The 17,656-nt window shown below is 38.6% G+C and overlaps 1 protein-coding gene across 1 annotated transcript in view; it reads left to right on the forward strand.

The window, feature by feature from the left end:
- Positions 1–17,656, forward strand: part of csmd2 (CUB and Sushi multiple domains 2) — a 2,031,293-nt gene that overhangs the window by 1,837,788 nt on the left and 175,849 nt on the right. The window contains exons 41-44 of the mRNA XM_063033882.1: positions 7,013–7,222; positions 13,855–14,043; positions 15,048–15,225; positions 17,443–17,588. Of these exons, the coding sequence (XP_062889952.1) occupies positions 7,013–7,222; positions 13,855–14,043; positions 15,048–15,225; positions 17,443–17,588 (723 nt within the window). The remainder of the gene's footprint in view (positions 1–7,012; positions 7,223–13,854; positions 14,044–15,047; positions 15,226–17,442; positions 17,589–17,656) is intronic.

The following is a 17,656-nucleotide window of genomic DNA, read 5'->3' on the forward strand; positions in this document are numbered from 1 at the left end:
ATCACCTACTATTACAACTTTATTATTCTTGTAGATGTTTGTATATCACTATATATTTGATCCTCTAACTCCTGGTGACTATTGGGAGACATAGAAAACCTACAGCACAATACAGGCCCTTCGGCCAACAAAGTTGTGCTGAACATTTCCCTACCTTAGAAATTACTAGAGTTACCATAGCCCTCTATTTTTCTAAGCTCCGTGTACCTATCCAAAAGTCTCTTAAAAGACCCTATCATATCCACCTCCACCACCGTTGCTAGCAGCCCATTCCATGCACTCACCACCCTGCGTAAAAAAATTACCCCGACATCTCCTCTGTACCTACTCCCCAGCACCTTAAACCTGTGCTCCCTTGTGGCAGCCATTTCAGCCCTGGGAAAAAGCCTCTGACTATCCACATGATCAATGCCTCTCATCATCTTGTACACCTCTATCAGGTCACCTCTCATCCTCCGTCGCTCCAAGGAGAAAAGGCCGAGTTCACTCAACCTGTTTCCCCAATCCAGGCAACATTCTTGTAAATCTCTGCATCCTTTCTATGGTTTCCACATCCTTTAGTAAAATTCTATCAAAATTCCCTTCTTATTTCTAAGTTCCATCCACGCAGCCTCAGTGGACAATGCCCCCAAAATATATTCTCTAAGTACTAAGTTTTTCCTAATGGAAAGTGTTACTCCCTCTTCTCTCTTACCTTCATCTTTGCCTCGACCTCCACTTCTAAAATTTTGCAATACTTGTTCAACATTCGAAATAAATTCATTATCAAAGTATGTACATATATATCACCGTAGCCTACCTGAGATTCAATTTTTTTTGGGCATTCACTGGATGTAGATACCAAAAAATACAAACGAATCAATGAAAAACTACACACAAACAAACAGAGACAGATAGCCAATGTACTAAAGAAGACAAACTGTACAAATACAAAAATAAGCCAAATAATACTAATAAAAGTAATAATTAAATATTATTAGCATGTATTGTACAGTCTTTGAAAGAGAGTCTAAAGGTTGTGGAATTAGATCAGAGTTGAGGTGAGTGGAGTTATCCATGCTGGTCAGGAGCCTGATGGTTAAAAGGTGATAACTTTTCCTGTACCTCGTGGAGTGGGGCCTATGGCTCCTGTACCTCCCTCCTGATAGTAGCAGTGAGAAGAGAGCATGGCCTGGATGGTGAGACTTCTTGTAAGATGTGCTCAATGCTTGCAGAGTTTTTTTTTACCTATGATGGACTGGACTGTGTCCACTATCTTTTGTAGGCTTTTCTTTTCCTGGGTATTGGAGTTTCCATTCTTCACCAGGATGCAACTGGACATGATACTCTCTACTATGCATCTATAGAAGTTTGTCAAAGTTTTATATGGCATGATAAATCTGAGCAAACTTCTAAGAAAGAAGAGGTGCTGCCATGTCTTCGTTGTAATGGCACTTATGTGCTGTTTCCAGGACAGATCCTCTGAAGTGTTGACACTGAGGAATTTAATGGTACTGGCCCTGTCCACCTCCCATCCCCAATGATCCGTCATGGACCTCAGGTTTCCCCCTCCTATAATCAACTAGATTTTCAGTCTCCCTCCTATATGCTGGTTCATCACCAACTTTGTTTTGACCAGAAACAATATTGTATCATTTCTTAATGCATGCATTGCTAAATGACAATAAAAGAGGACTACATGTCCTCATAATCTAATCTAAACAGTGGTATTGTCAGCAAACATGAATGTGGCATTGGAGCTGTGCTTAGCCTCACAATCATAAGTACAAAGCAAGTAAATCTGGGGGCTAAGCACACAGCTTTGTGGTACATCTGTGTTGATGATGATTGTGGAGGAGATGTTATTGCCAATCCAAACTGACAGGGCTCTGTGAGTGAGGAAACTGGGATTCCTTTGCATAGGAGTTAATTGAGGCATAGATCTTTGAGCGCATTGATTAGTTTTGAGGGGATTCATAATAAAATATGGTGAAGTCAGCACAGTTTCATTGAGAAGAAATCTTGGCTGACAAATCTGTTGGAAATCTTTGAGGTGGTTGCAAGCAGGTTAGACAAAGAAGAGTCAGTGGCAATCTTCCTGAGTGAAAGCCTCAGCCACACATTCACCTGCTGTCTCCTCCTACCCGTAAACTCACTTGTACACAGCAGTGATCCCGAGATTGCAGCCCTCGACAATCTTATGCCTAATTCCCTGTATCCATTTTGAATCTATTTTGCTACCTTTGTTTAAATCTATAAACTTTCCCTTTTATTTAATAAAATAACTTGATTTGGTAAAATATTTTAATAATAATTTGAGAATCAATTACTTATGTAAGTTATTTCTTTAATTTTTGCATTTTGAGGAAAGAATATGTGATTAGATAGATTAATAGATGATACTTTATCGATCCCAAAGGAAATTCACAGTGTCACAGTAGCCTTACAAGTGCACTGATATAAGTATTAGAAGAGAAGTAGAAAGAATAAAAAATAAGTTACCACAGACAGTCTAACAGGACGGAGGTCATTACTTCCCCGGCTATAGATTGCCTTATTGTAGAACCCAATACCCAAGGGTAAGAATGACCTCACGTAGCACTCTTTGGAGCAATGCAGTTACCTTTGTCTATGACTAAAAGTGCTCCTCTGTTCAGCCAAGGAGGCATGCAGAGGGTGAGAAACATTGTCCAGAATTCCCAGGATTTTCTGTAGGGTCCTTTGTTCTGCCACAGACTCCTCAGAATCTGCCAGTTTGACTCCTCAGAATCTGAAGAGGATGTTCTCAAAACAACATGTTCCCTCTTTGGAGCTTTACTTTGTTTTGGATGGATACGTTACAGACAGAACTACATTTAAGTTACAAAGTTAATCAAACAAAATGCAGAAGTTTACAACTTATCTCTCCCAACACTCTCCCCATCCAAAAACGTACTTTCTTGGGAAATATGAGCATCCCTTGCTCGAATGATTTTTGAGAAATTACTGTAGAGTATTGAATGATGATGAATAAATACAGGAGAGTAGAGATGAATGCAGATCAGCTGTCAGCTGATAAGAGCTGAGCAGACTTTTCCTATTCCTAAGGTAGTGATGTTACCTCTGTATAGAATATTGTTCTATTATTTAATTGCTATGTAATGCCACAAACACATCTTTAATTTTCTTTGCATTGTATTTTGTGAAATCCTCTCAGTAAAACATAAATTGATATTGTCCAAAAACACGTTTTCTATATACAAAGCAAGAAAATTCAACTGTTGCCCAAAATTACTAATTATTGTAGTGTATCAACAGCTATAAAAAGGGAAAAATGATTTTAACAACAAATTAAATGCTAGGGAGTTTTTAGGAATGGTGATTTGACAAGCCTCTTCGTCAGGGGTAAGTACTGCACAACATGTACATTGCAACATCACCAGTAGATAATGCGGTCAGTCAGTTTGATTTCATTTCTAGCGTTTTATTTTGTGTTTGTGGGCTGTGAATGGAAGTTTATCAGACAGCTTTTCAGAAATGGTAACTTGTCAGTGTGCAGTGAGGTGCTTCATTCTCATTAGAGAACTATTTTGCAGTAGTTATTTATATTGAATTCTGACTATTCCTCAGAGCGGCAAAGAAACATTGTTCTAAAGAAAACAGGTTAAATACATTTCATTTATTCAAAGTGACTTCTGCTGTGATCCAGTTATTGATTTGGTTTAACCTTTGAAAAATAATTATGATTGTGTTAGAAATTATAAACTGAGTTAGAACTTTTTTCCCCTTGTACTTTCTTAGAATTATTGACTCCCTGTAACTTACTGTAGTTCAGACACCCACCAAAAATCCCTGTAGCTGTTATTTTTATATGAACTTAGCAGCATCTGGAGGTTATTCTACTATGAAGGGTTTCATAATGCAGCCCAAGAGTGCTCCAGATAACTAATATCCAGGCTGATGCATATGGTCTGCTGAGATTAATTCTACCATCTTTAAGTTTTCCTGATAAATCACCCAATTCAGCGCTGACTGACAATTGTGCTTGGAACACTGCTAATGATGTGCCAAATGGTCAAATGCTAAACTCGTTGAGCCATTATACACAGCTCAATATATTAGATTATGAAGACACACAGTCCTCTTTTATTGTCATTTCGTAATGCATGCATTAAGAAATGATACAATATTTCCTCCGGTTTGATATCGCAAAACACAGAACAGATCAAGACTGAAAAAACTGACAAAACCACATAATTATAGCATACCTTTACAACAGTGCAACAATACCATAACTTGATGAAGAAGTTCATGAGTACAGTAAAAATTTCAAAGTCTCTCAAATGTCCCACATCTCACACAGACGGGAGAAGGAAGAAAAACTCTCCCTGCCATACCCGAACACAATCTGTCTCTGAGTCATCCGAAAACTTCGAGCCCTCCGAATCAGCTCTCCGACACCGAGTACTGAGCTCCATCTCTGTCCGAACGATTTGACTTCAATCTCGGTCGCCAGCAGCAGGCAAAGCCAGGGATTTTGAGGCCTTCCCTCCGGAAGATTCCCCACCGCGCAGTAACGACAGCAGCGAACGAGCGTTTCAGAAATTTCTCCAGATGTTCCTCTGTGCTTTCACGTCCATCTCCATCAAATCAGAATTGTCCACGGCCCCTATTTAACGGATACGATACCATTTTTCACTGGAGGGCTATGCACGCGTGGCGCGCTGCTCTCTCTCCTCCCACCGATATATATATGATTTCAAATCTACCCATATCGAATACTGTTATAATGTTGAGGTGGTTTTATTTTTCTGTCATTTCTATGGTATAATTAGGGGGCAATTAATGTGCAAATCCAGCAAATTCTTAAGAGTGATGGGGAGGCTAAGGGTAGGATTTTGTTTCCCAGAAGAAACTGTGGAGCAGGATAAATCAACCATTGAATTTCATCAGATCTATTAACTTGATGACCAAATTGTGCATTGATTATGTTTGTGCGATTAACATGCTCTCCCTACCATCCGTCGGGGACATTTATCAGGAGCGCTGCATATGCAGAGCCCTTAGTATTATAAAGGATCTCACCCATCCATCCAGCATCCTCTTTGATTTTCTACCATCAGACAGGAAACTCCAATGCATAAAGGCAAGAACGGTCATGTTGGGAAACAGTTTCTTCTCTCAAGCCATTAGGCTTCTGAACTCCATGCCACATCGCATTTGATTAATTTGTTCTGTACCCAACAATATTTAATTTATGCATTTTACTTTATTTATGCATAAATTATTTGTAGATTTGATTCTTACTTTCCTAAGTTATTGTGTGTTATGTGTATGTTATGTGCTTTACACCATGGGCCAGATAAACATTGTCTCATTTGACGATATGCATGTATGTCGTTAAATGACAATAAATTTGATTTGACTTGACTTGACCTTGATATTCTAGTATAATTCAGCTCATTTTGGTTCTTGTGGAAAACCACCAGATAGCTTCAAGCTAGTGGACTAACAAGGAAGTCAATTTTCTTTGTTGCATGTTCCAGTCATGACTTACTTAACAGGAACACCTCATCCTACATCATTTGATCAAGAACCAAGGTGGTATCAAATTATTCATCCTGAAATATTCCACCATTGAATGAGAAAATACTCGAGTATTAACTCATCATGTGTTAATCACACTGTAGGGTATTGCGGATGTGAAATGTTGCTTCTGAAATTACCTAACCTTTTAAGTCTATGATATTGAATTTCAGAAGTATATTTAACACACACATTTAGTGCAAGTGGTAATAAGTTTTTTACTTAAATCATATTTGACATTTTGTCTGGAAAGGAAATAGCTGCCAAATTATGAAATTTATGTCAATGTTTTAATCAAGGCAAACTTTTAATCTGAAGTTTTAGTTTCTTATTTGCTTTTCTGAGTGTATTGCCATGAAAAGAAAATGTGATGACTCGACAATATAAAAAATGAAGGGAGTAATTACAAGGCTGTAAATGATAAAGAAATGTAGATCAAGGGAACAAAACTGTCTTGCAACCAGCACTCAAACATTTAAAATCACACCCTGACAACTCATTATATTATGTACAATTATCACTTCTTTTTGTGCTTTTGCGCAGTCAGTGCCAATCATAATACATGCAGCCAGGTCAGTAAGTATGCACTTAGCAAATGATGCCAGTCAGATGACAGAATTAAAATAATGATTTAAGTATTGCACATTTATTAAGAAATAATGTGAAAGAGATCACTGGGAATTCTATGCTTCATTTGCATTGCATATCATTAATATTCAGCAATATGCAATGTTTCCTTCAGATCCGTTGATGGTACTCGCCTTATCCATTACTGAAGTAGTGTTTGAATAAACATGAGGGAGTGCAGTAATATTCTAGATAATTATAAAAGAGAGTCACTTCTGTGAATTTTGAGCTAATTTCATTTTCTTGCATTTAAATTATTACAGTAATAGCTAATTAAATTATCCTGCATTTCCATCATATTTGGTTTGTTTCCAGTCAATACTGTGTAACATCTTTTTGCTCTGCCACTCCTTACAGAAGCTAGATGATGAAGTTCTCAACATAGTTGGTGCAAGGAAGTAATTATCCAATATATACCAGGTTTATGGATTGGTTGAGTACTGCACCCCATTCATGCTTCACTAATGTTAACAGATGCTTTAGTTTACTGATTTAGTATGCTGGGGGCACCTAGAAAATTTGAAATGGGAAGTTTGCTTTACCAGTATCTTATTTAGCTTCATTGGAAAGCTGTTGCAGAAGATGAATTTGTTGCCATTTAATTGTAGCACTGAAACACATTTTTATCAAGTTTCCCTCCATGCTCTATATTGTAGAATCATTGGCAGAGTCTGGGTCATTTGAAAATTCACAATATTGATTTTGGGTCCTGCCAAAGTGAGGAAAACCAATCTTCATGAAAAGCACAAATACCTAGTGCTTATTTGTTCAGAGTGATAAAGTAACTCCACATAACTCTGGGAAATATATTCATGGCTTTCATTGTATATGTCGTTTTTAGGGGCTTATATTGAATTTCTGAACTTTTCCACTGAACCTAACCACGATTTCATTGAAGTTCGGAATGGACCACATGACACTAGTTCTGTGATTGGCAGGTTCAGTGGAGCTGAACTTCCACCTTCTCTAATGTCTACTTCTCACGTGACAACCATATACTTCCACAGTGATCATTCAGAAAACAAACCAGGCTTCAAACTCATGTACCAAGGTAAGACTTCAGTAGTTGATAATTGGTAAGTACATCTTGGTAATTTCAAATCCGATTCATAGGAACAAGTATGAGCCTCTGCAGTTGTTAACCCAAGTTACTACCTGAAGTGAGCTTGAGGAGAAAAGTGCCCTTTCACATCTCACACTCATGAGTTGATCAAAGAGGATTAATGAGAGAAAACTAGAGATGTTGGAGGTGAATAAAATAGCCCTTGTTTCAAAGTCAGGTATTGGTAGGTTGGGCAAACAAAGAACAAAGGGAAAGATATAATGATGGACAACATCAGGTGTCAGTATAGCAATGAAAATACCTGTATTAGTTATAGCAAAAAAAAAACCTACTGGAGGAACTCAGAGTGTCAGGTAGTATCGGTGGGTAGATGGGAATGGTTGCTGTTTTGACGGAGCTTCCTCACCAGGACTTTTCTCTTCCTTCCCCATACCAATGCTGCTCAACTTGCTGAGTTCCTTCAGCAATTACTCTGGCACCTGCAGTCTCTGCTGTCTCTCTGTCTATGTTAATTGTACCTTTGATGAATACAACATGTAAATTCAGTGAAAACCAGTAGATGGAAGGAAGAATACTCCAGTGGATTAAATGAGCAATCTAAAAATCAAGTGGTAAATTTCCAGTAACTGCTTCCCCTCTGTCCCTTTTCCACTATTTTCCTCTTTCTTGCCTTTCTTTCTCCACTCCTGTTTCTACTTGCCCCCCAACTACCCAATATCTTCCCTCTCCCCATCCTCTCCCTCTCTACCTGACCATCACCTTTCCTATCACTCCATGTCTTTCCTCTGTCCACCTCCTATCCCCTATTCCATGCTCCACTATCCTCTCCTATCAAATTCAGTCATCTTCAGCCCTTTGTCACTTCTAACTATCACCTCTCAGTTTCAGGCATCATTCCCACCTTCATCTGCAGATCACTCCCCTCACGTAGATCCACCTCTCTCCTACCAGCTTTTGTTTAACCCCTTCCCTACATCTTCTTATACTGGCTATCTCCCCCTTTCTTTCCAGTCCAAATAGAGGGTCTTGATCCAAAACATCAACTGTCCATTTCCATCCACAGATGCCGCCTGACTGGCTGAACTTCTCCAGCATCTTTCTGTCACACAACCTTTATTTTGCTTTAGGGAAGGCCTGTAATCCGACAGTATAAAATATCCCAAAAATGCCCTCCTACTGATTCACCATGCCAAACTTCAAGTGATGGTACACCATCTCCAGAATGTAATGAACTCATTGTTGATCAGTTTCATTTTCTTCAATTCTGCGTTTTGTCTCTATCCCTTCAAATTCTGGAATGGACCTTTGTCAATGGTTGTTTGAACCTGGCTGCTTAGAAGTACAAAGAGTTCCATGCTGGGATCAGGAAATTGCTTCAACAGGGATTTACAAATTTGATCTGCATTCAGATTTAATACATTAGTATGCTGGCCTGCTACAGGCTTTCTTATTATGTCACTGTTAACTTTCTCAATACATTGCAATGTTAGAAAAAATTCTGAAACAATAACTTAATTTTCCAAGACATTTTTCCAGGCAAAAGTTTCAAAAGTTGTAACAATTGACTCTAAAGGTTGATTGTCCTGGAATATTATTTTGTAGATAACTTCTTTTTTTATTGGGTAACTTTTTTTGAATTCAAGTACTTAGTAGTAAACTCCTGCATCTAAGGGTTAATGACATTCACAGTGAGAACAGTAATGATTGTGGTATGATCTCAACAAATTTATTAAGAGCTGCTTTGCACCTGATTATTAAATAATCCATCACCCAATATATATTCAGTTATATTAACCAGAAAACACTTCCCAAGCTTCAGGTGAACTGAAGTGAAACTTAGGTTACTTTATTTTGGATCAGAAGCCTTACAGAACATCCCCAGTTATAGTGAGGACAACATATTGAGGTGATGGAAACAAACTATCTCATTAACTTCAGTTAATTCAACTGACCCCCGAGACTTTATCTAGCAGTTGACATTGCCAGACTTAGTGAACACAAATGGGATGTTCGACATGCAGCCTGACCAGGGAATACATGTCACAGCAGATGACACACACTTCTTCAAAACTATTTTGTTTCACTTCTGAGTTGAATTCTAATATACTAGAGGCTTCTGTCTGATTTATGAACTTCTCTGGATAGGGAATCTTGTAAAAGAATATGTGTGTTTGTATTGTTCTAATGTTGTGCAATAGCTTACAGTACATGCACACACCTCACAGGGACTGGTTTTATATCCATTAGAATATCACATAAGTCTCCAGTACAATGCACCTTAGCCTTCTAATGTCTGATAGCAATCTAGATCCAACCTTCATAGCCTGACATGGCTTCTTTTAAGGTTTGGATATGAATAACTAAAATTAATTAATTTTAAGTGTGTTATATAATTTGACAGAGTCAAAGATCACCAGATGCTAGAAATCTGAAATAAAGAGCAGGATATGCTGGAAACACTCAGCCAGCCAGACACCATCCGTCTCAAAATAGAGTTCAGGTTTATTTTGATTCCTCTTGAGTGACTGAGTGGATAATGAAAGACACAGCTTCTCAAATAGTTTGATTAAGTAACTTTATTTTACTCAACTAAGAGAACAAATAATTAGCAACTCAAGGAATTGTGTTTGATGCTTTAACTGCAGTGATAAATCTCATTCAATTCAACTAAAGGAACAAAACTCAGATTTCTTTATTTGATCCTTCACTAATAAATCAAGCTGAAGATTTCATGCAATTCGTAGTAATACTTATCAACAATTAACAATTAGCAGTGCTGCTTGTATAGTCTTTGGCTTTTGATGAAACATGAAGGGGCTTCAAAGTCGCCAGGCACTGGTTATGATCAAGTCCATGGAAAAGCTCCAAAAATCCTTGCTATTATACTGTACAGGTTCTCCCTTACGTCCCGTACTAATGATAAAAGCTCCATATAAGTCAAGAGCACTGAAGGCAATTTGCTGGAAATAACTACATGACTTCCGGTGTACAGTATCTCCTGAGATAAGGCCTACCTGCAGAACCAAAGCCTACAACTAAACATGAGTAAGAGATCTTGTCAACATATTCAGCCATTGCACAGCTGTTGCAACAGGGAAATCACTAATTCTGTTTCACCTTACCACACCATCTGTGGAAAGAGGAACAAATAATATTTTCAATCTGAGACCAATCATCAGAACTGAGAAAGAGAGAAGAGTTAGCCTAGGTAGAAGAGAAGGTTGAGGGGAGGGGGAGATGGGTAGAAAAAAGGGAATTTCTCTATTAGAGTGAAATAGAGTTGCAGTTACAATACGATTAAGTTTCTTTACCTGTATAGTGCATTGCTAATATGTATAGTCAGTATAGTCTAGCTGTTATGTACGTGGCCTGGCTACACAACAATGCTATTAATAAAAACACTGGAGACAGGAGCTAAGTTTCATGGTTCTTTACTGGTAGAAACCGAACTCTAACACACACGTACAGATCAATACGTGCCTAATAACACATGCTCAATATGTGCCTAATAGCGCATTCAACGACATGTTACTAAAACATAAAGTAGTCTCTTATTACACTATAGGATATATGGTACACTCCTCCCCTTTTATTTTAATAGTGTATCAACTGTGTTTGTTACTGGGGCACTATACTAAATAAATGTGTTTACCCTTAACATATAAATGCCTTCCATTTGTTTATTTAGTAACTTAATAATATCAAATTATAACAAAGTAATGTAATAATATCAAATTATAACAAGTTTTTTTAAAACTTTTGTTGCATCTCTGAAGCACCCCTTGCTGCTGTTTCCGTTGATATTGCAATGTTCAGCGCCTTCTCTAATGTAAGGTCTTTTTCACCCAGAAGCTTCTTCTGTGTGGTTTCACAGTGCATGCCACACACTAACCTGTCCCTCAATGCATCCGATAGACCAGCTCCAAATTAACAATGTTCTGATAATTTGAGCAATTCAGCACAATATTCAGAAATGCTTTCATTTTTGCTCTGATTCCATTTGTGACATCTAAATCTTCCAGCAATGACCAGTGGTTTGGGATTTAAGTGCTGTCGGAAGGTGTCTACGTGCCTACTATTTTCTTGAACGTTTTGTCAGCTGGCTTTTCAGGGGTTAACAAGCTCCGTAGCAGCCTGTATGTTTTTGTTCCCATAATACTGAGTAAGACACTGGCTTTCTTTTCATCATAAACAGCATTAGCCTCACTCCAATAAAACTCCACTCTCAGAATGTAAGTTGCTCAGTCTTCAATGCCACTATCAAGTGCTGTAATGGTTCTAATCATCGCTATCTTTGTTATGTTAATTTTGTCCCATTTTCCCCATGTTTACTTTTTGACACACATGTCCTTTTTGCTAGCGTCATGAGCAAACTCTGTCTAGATGTATGTGTTGCTCCCTTTTATTTCCCTTCTGGGGCAGGCAGACCCTCAGCCCCTGGGGGTCAGCACCATCTGAGGTCTTGCTTGGACGTGCTGCAGCTCCGAGTGTCTCTTGGTCTTCCGACATTCCCGACCCCAGCTGTGCTCCTGCTTCCTTTCAGACTCGCGGCCTCGCTCTGCCTCCTTCTCCCGCTCTTTGGCTTGTTCTTTGCGCTCTTCCTCCGAGTGTTGTTATCAAGTAAAACACAGCGTTCCAATACGAGCAACACACATCAAAGTTGCTAGTGAACGCAGCAGGCCAGGCAGCATCTCTAGGAAGAGGTACAGTCGACGCTTCAGGCCGAGACCCTTCGTCAGGACTTTGAAGGAAGAGTTAGTAAGAGATTTGAAAGTGGGAGGGAGAGGGGGAGATCCGAAATGATAGGAGAAGACAGGAGGGGGAGGGATGGAGCCAAGAGCTGGACAGGTGATTGGCAAAAGGAATACGAGAGGATCATGGGACAGGAGGTCCGGGAAGAAAGACAAGGGGGGCGGGGAACCCAGAGGATGGGCAAGGGGTATAGTCAGAGGGACAGAGGGAGAAAAAGAAGAGTGCGAGAAAGAATGTGTGTAAAAAAATAAATAACAGATGGGGTACGAGGGGGAGGTGGGGCATTAGCGGAAGTTAGAGAAGTCGATGTTCATGCCATCAGGTTGGAGGCTACCCAGACAGAATATAAGGTACGATGTAGGTTCATTAACCTTGTCACCAATTTGTTGTGTATGTGGCCTGGCAATGCTACTAATAAAAACTCTGGAGACGAGAACTAAGTTTCATGGTTCTTTACTGGTAGAAACCGAACTCCAACACACACGTACAGATCAATACGTGCCTAATAACGCAAGCTCAATATGCGCCTAATAGCGCATTCAACGACGTGTTACTAAAACATAAAGTAGTCCCTTATTGTACTGTAGGCCACACAGTACACTAGCTATACAGAAAAAAAGAAAGAAAAAATGGTGGCAGTCAAAAATGGCCAGTTCTCATACAAGCGGAAAGAAAAAGAAACTTTCTTAGAAGATAGTCAATTAATATTGAGTCCCACCGACTGCAATGGGCCAAGACCAATATTGAAATGTTATTCCTTGAGCTTTTCTTGGGCCTCATAGCAACAGTACAGGAGGTCATAGAGAGAGAAAGAGAGAACAGTGAGTGGGATGATGAATTAAAATAGCAGCCAACAGGTAGCTCAGGTTACTCCTGTAGACTTGGCACAGGTGCTCTCCAAAGTGATGACCCAAACCGCCTTTGGTTTCTCCAACGTAGAGGAAGCCACATTGGGAATACTGAACGCAGTACATTAGAATGGAAGAAGTGAAATGATGTGGATAAATATGTATGAACCTTAAAAACGAATCATCAAAACTTTTGAGACCAACACCATCTTTCTCTTTCTTTGTGTGTCATGCTACATTGGTCTACTTCTAATGGATTATGGTCAGCCAACATGCCCACAGAGCTGAGGCAGGTTTCTGGCTCAGTTAATGAGGTTTCTCATTAACTAGTTTACAGAAAAGTTAATTTACTTGTAAGAAGAAAAATTCTGGTATCAATTAATGCATGGTTTGTAAATGCATATTGTAAATTTGATTATATGACCAGCACCAACTTTCCTAAGCAGATTGTTTAAATGTTCGGTGTTGCAGCTTGAATTTAATCAATTGGAGCATTTTTTCCTGTCACTGTTTGAATGAATTATATAGTTTAGAGATAGTATTATAAAATAAAACTTGGGCATTTACAGAACATTTAAGAAAGCTAACTCATTTTTCTGAACTGATTTCACTAAGGTTGTATTATGCTTAACCATTAGGCAACATGACAGTCTCAAATTAGAAGTTTTGTAGACATTCCAGGCTAATTTGGGGCTAGGTTACCATGGTTGTGTGATAGTTAACACTACACTACTTTAGCTGGGGTGTCAGAATTCAGAGCTTAATCCCGAAGCTGTCTAAGACGTTTGTATGTCTTTCCCATGAGCGCATGAATTTCCTTTGGGTGTTCCAGTTTCCTCCCAAAGCCCAAAATCATACTGGTTAGTACGTTAGTTGATCACCGTAAATTGCCCTATGATTAGGCTAGGGTTAGATAGATAGTTTCCTGGGCAGTGTGGCTTGTTGAGCCGGAAAGGCCTAGTCTATGCTTTATTTCTAAATAAATAAATAATACAATAAATTGTACCATTTTTCTTTCAGCTTACGAATTGCATGAATGCCCTAACCCTCAGCCATTTCCTAATGGCTTTGTCACAGAATCTGGTTACAATGTTGGACAGTCCATTTCATTTGAGTGCCTCCCTGGATATCACCTTGTCGGCCACTCGGTTTTAAACTGCCGACATGGAGTTGACAGAAACTGGGATTATCCCATTCCGAGATGTGAAGGTATTAACTTTATTATTGTCAATGGTCATTGATTAAATCTGTGAAATATCAAATGGCTGGTGCAAGATGGCAAAAAGGTGATAATTTACACTTTGCATATCCACAAATAATAATTTGCCTTGGTGAGTCACAGCATCAAATTAATATAGGTCAGCTGGTTATGTTAGAATATTGACTGTCATTTTTGACATGCTTAACAAATATTTGCATATTAATTTCATCATTTTCACCCACAATCTGGTCAATCTGATGTGGATATTCCAGTAGAGAGAGGCAATAATGAAGATAATTGTGCAGATATATGGAATCAAGCACAGTGTTGATACGAGTAGGTCTTGGCAATGAACTGCTTCAATACATTCATAAATTAATTCAAATTAGTGAAAAAGCTGTACATGATTCATGTAATATGGTCTATTGCTAGTGTGCTGAATAGATATTTTGAAGTAATAATCTCATTCATATCTATGTGCAAAATATCAATAAATATATTGAGCCTGAAGATTATAATAAATTAGACTAATAATTTTACAATATACAGTATATTGTATGTTAAATATAAGAATGATTAGGATGAAGAGAATATATAAATCCTGCCCTAATAGCAACTATTGCACATTTTAATTCATTGATTTCAATCATTCTAAAATTATTTCCCTATTTGATTCTTCTAATGCTCCCAAAATTATAAAGATAAGGCTTTTCAATTAGGATTTCAGCAAATAGTCGATTGTAAATCATTTTAATTGTGATCACCACTTCCTATATTACTGCTAAGTTACTGATAGTTTAAAGTCAGTTTTTATGGCTATTCTTGACTCCTTTGTATATTGTGCAGCAATGTGGTTGTCTGTACATTTAAAATCAATCTTTACTAGTCAGCTGTCTCAAATGCCATATGAATACATGCAGTTTCTTCTCTGGAAGCATTCAACAGTTGTGTTTTTTTCCTGATTCAATCATCCTTGTTAGCGGCCGTAAAGAGACCTGTTCTCTCATTCCAGTTCCCTGTGGCGGTAATATTACTACTCACAATGGCACCATCTACTCTCCTGGCTATCCAAATGAATATCCGAACTCGCAGGATTGTACTTGGCTAGTGACAGTGCCTGTGGGCTATGGGATTTATGTCAACTTAACTCTACTACAGCTAGAACCTGGCAACGACTTCATTACTATCTGGTACGAATTTCTGTTCGCTCACGGCTCAGCTCTTGCTGCGTTTTTTATTGTTCGCCGTCCACTCAGTAACACCGCTTCTACAAAATTTGCGTTTGATGAGATGGCAGCAGACTATTTGACAGTATTAGTTAATTGAGCTGAACCTTGAGGTTTGTACACAGGTCTCCTCTGCCGAAGTTCAAAGCAAAAACACGCTGTCAACATGGAAAAGGCTCCAGTATCTTGACAGAGTGATGGAAGAAAAGGGCAAGTGGCACCAGAAATCCAAACCATATTGTCCACCCTGCATTGTATCTATTTAGGGCAACAGCCACAGCTTACCCCCCTCCTAGAAGAAATGCTATGGTTAACGCATTTTTCCTTTTTTCTTAATCTCCATGATTCACCTCTCCTCTGATTGATTTGTCTTTACTTCTTGTTTTTGCCTTTTTATTGACACATGGATTTTTTGTTGTCATATAGTTTAATCACATCCTGACTACCCTCCAATGATAGATTTTTTAAAAATGTCTCAATGCCCCATTATCTTTAACCTCCACCTATTTCTTGCAACATCTCCTGGCTCCTGAAGTGACCATTAACCCTGCTTTGCTCTCCTCAAGGATGATGCTTGAGAATTTTCAGCTTTTTTTTTCACTTTTAGCACCCTTCACTGGGCTTGCTTTGAACTGATCAGCCAAAAATGTTGAAGTTATAGGTTGAAAGATCAGCCAAAACGATGCTGTCAGATGGGTTTAAACTATAGATTGAAAGTTGGTGTAAATTGTGCAGAGATCGTTTAATCTAGTAACATCAGCATGTTCTCCAGGAATGCTCCTGTCATGTCACACTGAGAGAATGGGCACATGGGCTTCATGTCGTCTGGACTAATTTTAACCTCTGAGGAAGGACATTTCCCATTGGAAATAGGTATAGTTGGAGAAGGGAAGCAAGCAGGTTCGCTACTAAAATGAGGCGTCACATAATTCAGTCTAGGGAGAACCTCATCTGAACATTGTTAGGCCACTAGCATACAGTACTTTAATACAATGTGTAAGGTTTTTATACATAAGAATATAAAGATATAAAAGAATTGAATGATCATGCAGAGGTAAATTCCTTTCAATACTTTTGTCAATAGCAAGTCCTGTGACGTGGTGAAGTATACAGAATGGAAGAGCTCAAATGAAAATTAAATATCAATTTGGGGTATAATAATTAAGTGATATTGTGAGAAGATGAATTTGACTTATCAAGTAGAGTTGGATGAATCAGAATCAGAATCCTTTATTATCGCCAAGTACGTGGACACATACAGGGAATTTGATGCTGGTTTCCCTGACCTCTCACTGTACAGAATCAAAAAGCAAACAAAACAATAGTGCAAATAATCATGAACTATATACATTGAGGTATATCTGTGTATGTACAGGTGGACTTGGTTTATAATAGACTAAAATTCAAGTGTTCATAAGACTGATGGCACACGGAAAGAAACTATTCTTGTACCTATTTGTCCTGGCATACAGTGATCTAAAGCACGTACCAGAAGGAAGAAGTTGGAACAGGTGATGTCCAGGGTGTGATGGGTCTACAGTGATGCTGCTTGCTCGCTTCCTGACTCTAGATGCATATAAGTCCTGGATCGAGGGCAGCTTCACACCAGTAATCTTTTCCGCAGCCCTAACGGTTCTTTGGAGTCTATTCTTGTCTTGTTTGGTAGCTGATCCAAACCAGACAGTGATGGATGAACAGAGAACAGACTGGATTATTCCTGAATAGAATTGAATCAGCAGCTCCTGAGGCAGGTTGTACTTCCTGATTTGGCGTAGGAAATACAACCTCTGCTGAGCCTTTTTGATAAGAGTGTCCGCGTTGGGTGTCCACTTCAGGTCCTGGGAGATTGAGACACCCAGAAACCTGAAGGTCTCCACAGCAGACACAATACTGTTGAGTATAGTGAGTGGGGGGAGTACTGGGGGGCTCCTCCTGAAGTCCACTGTCATCTCCACAGTATCTGAGTTTTGAGCTCATTTGGCTTGTTTCAAAATCCTGAGCTTGAGGTTGCCTCTCCTCAATAGGTCGTTCAATCCAAACAGGAAAAAAAAAATCACTTTGCATTTGAGTATTTATGTAACAAAAACTACCTCTTGATATACCGAGAATTTATCTATCAATATCTTCTTTTTTCTGTTCTGTTTCTCAGCTAATTTGATGTTTAATAATTTGATCCTTTAGGGATGGAGCTCAACAAAGTGCACCCCAGCTAGGAGTATTTAGTGGAAGTTCCATAAAAGAATCAACATACAGCACTTCAAATCAAGTTCTCTTCAAGTTCCACAGTGATATGGCAAATGGAGGTCGATTTATTATAAAATTTTATGGTCAGTTCATATCTCTTTTTTACAATTTTAATCTGAACATTTTTAATCTGAACATGTTAGATTCAAGC

This window comes from Mobula hypostoma, chromosome 26 (genome assembly GCF_963921235.1).
Source record: "Mobula hypostoma chromosome 26, sMobHyp1.1, whole genome shotgun sequence".
NCBI lineage: Eukaryota > Metazoa > Chordata > Chondrichthyes > Myliobatiformes > Myliobatidae > Mobula > Mobula hypostoma.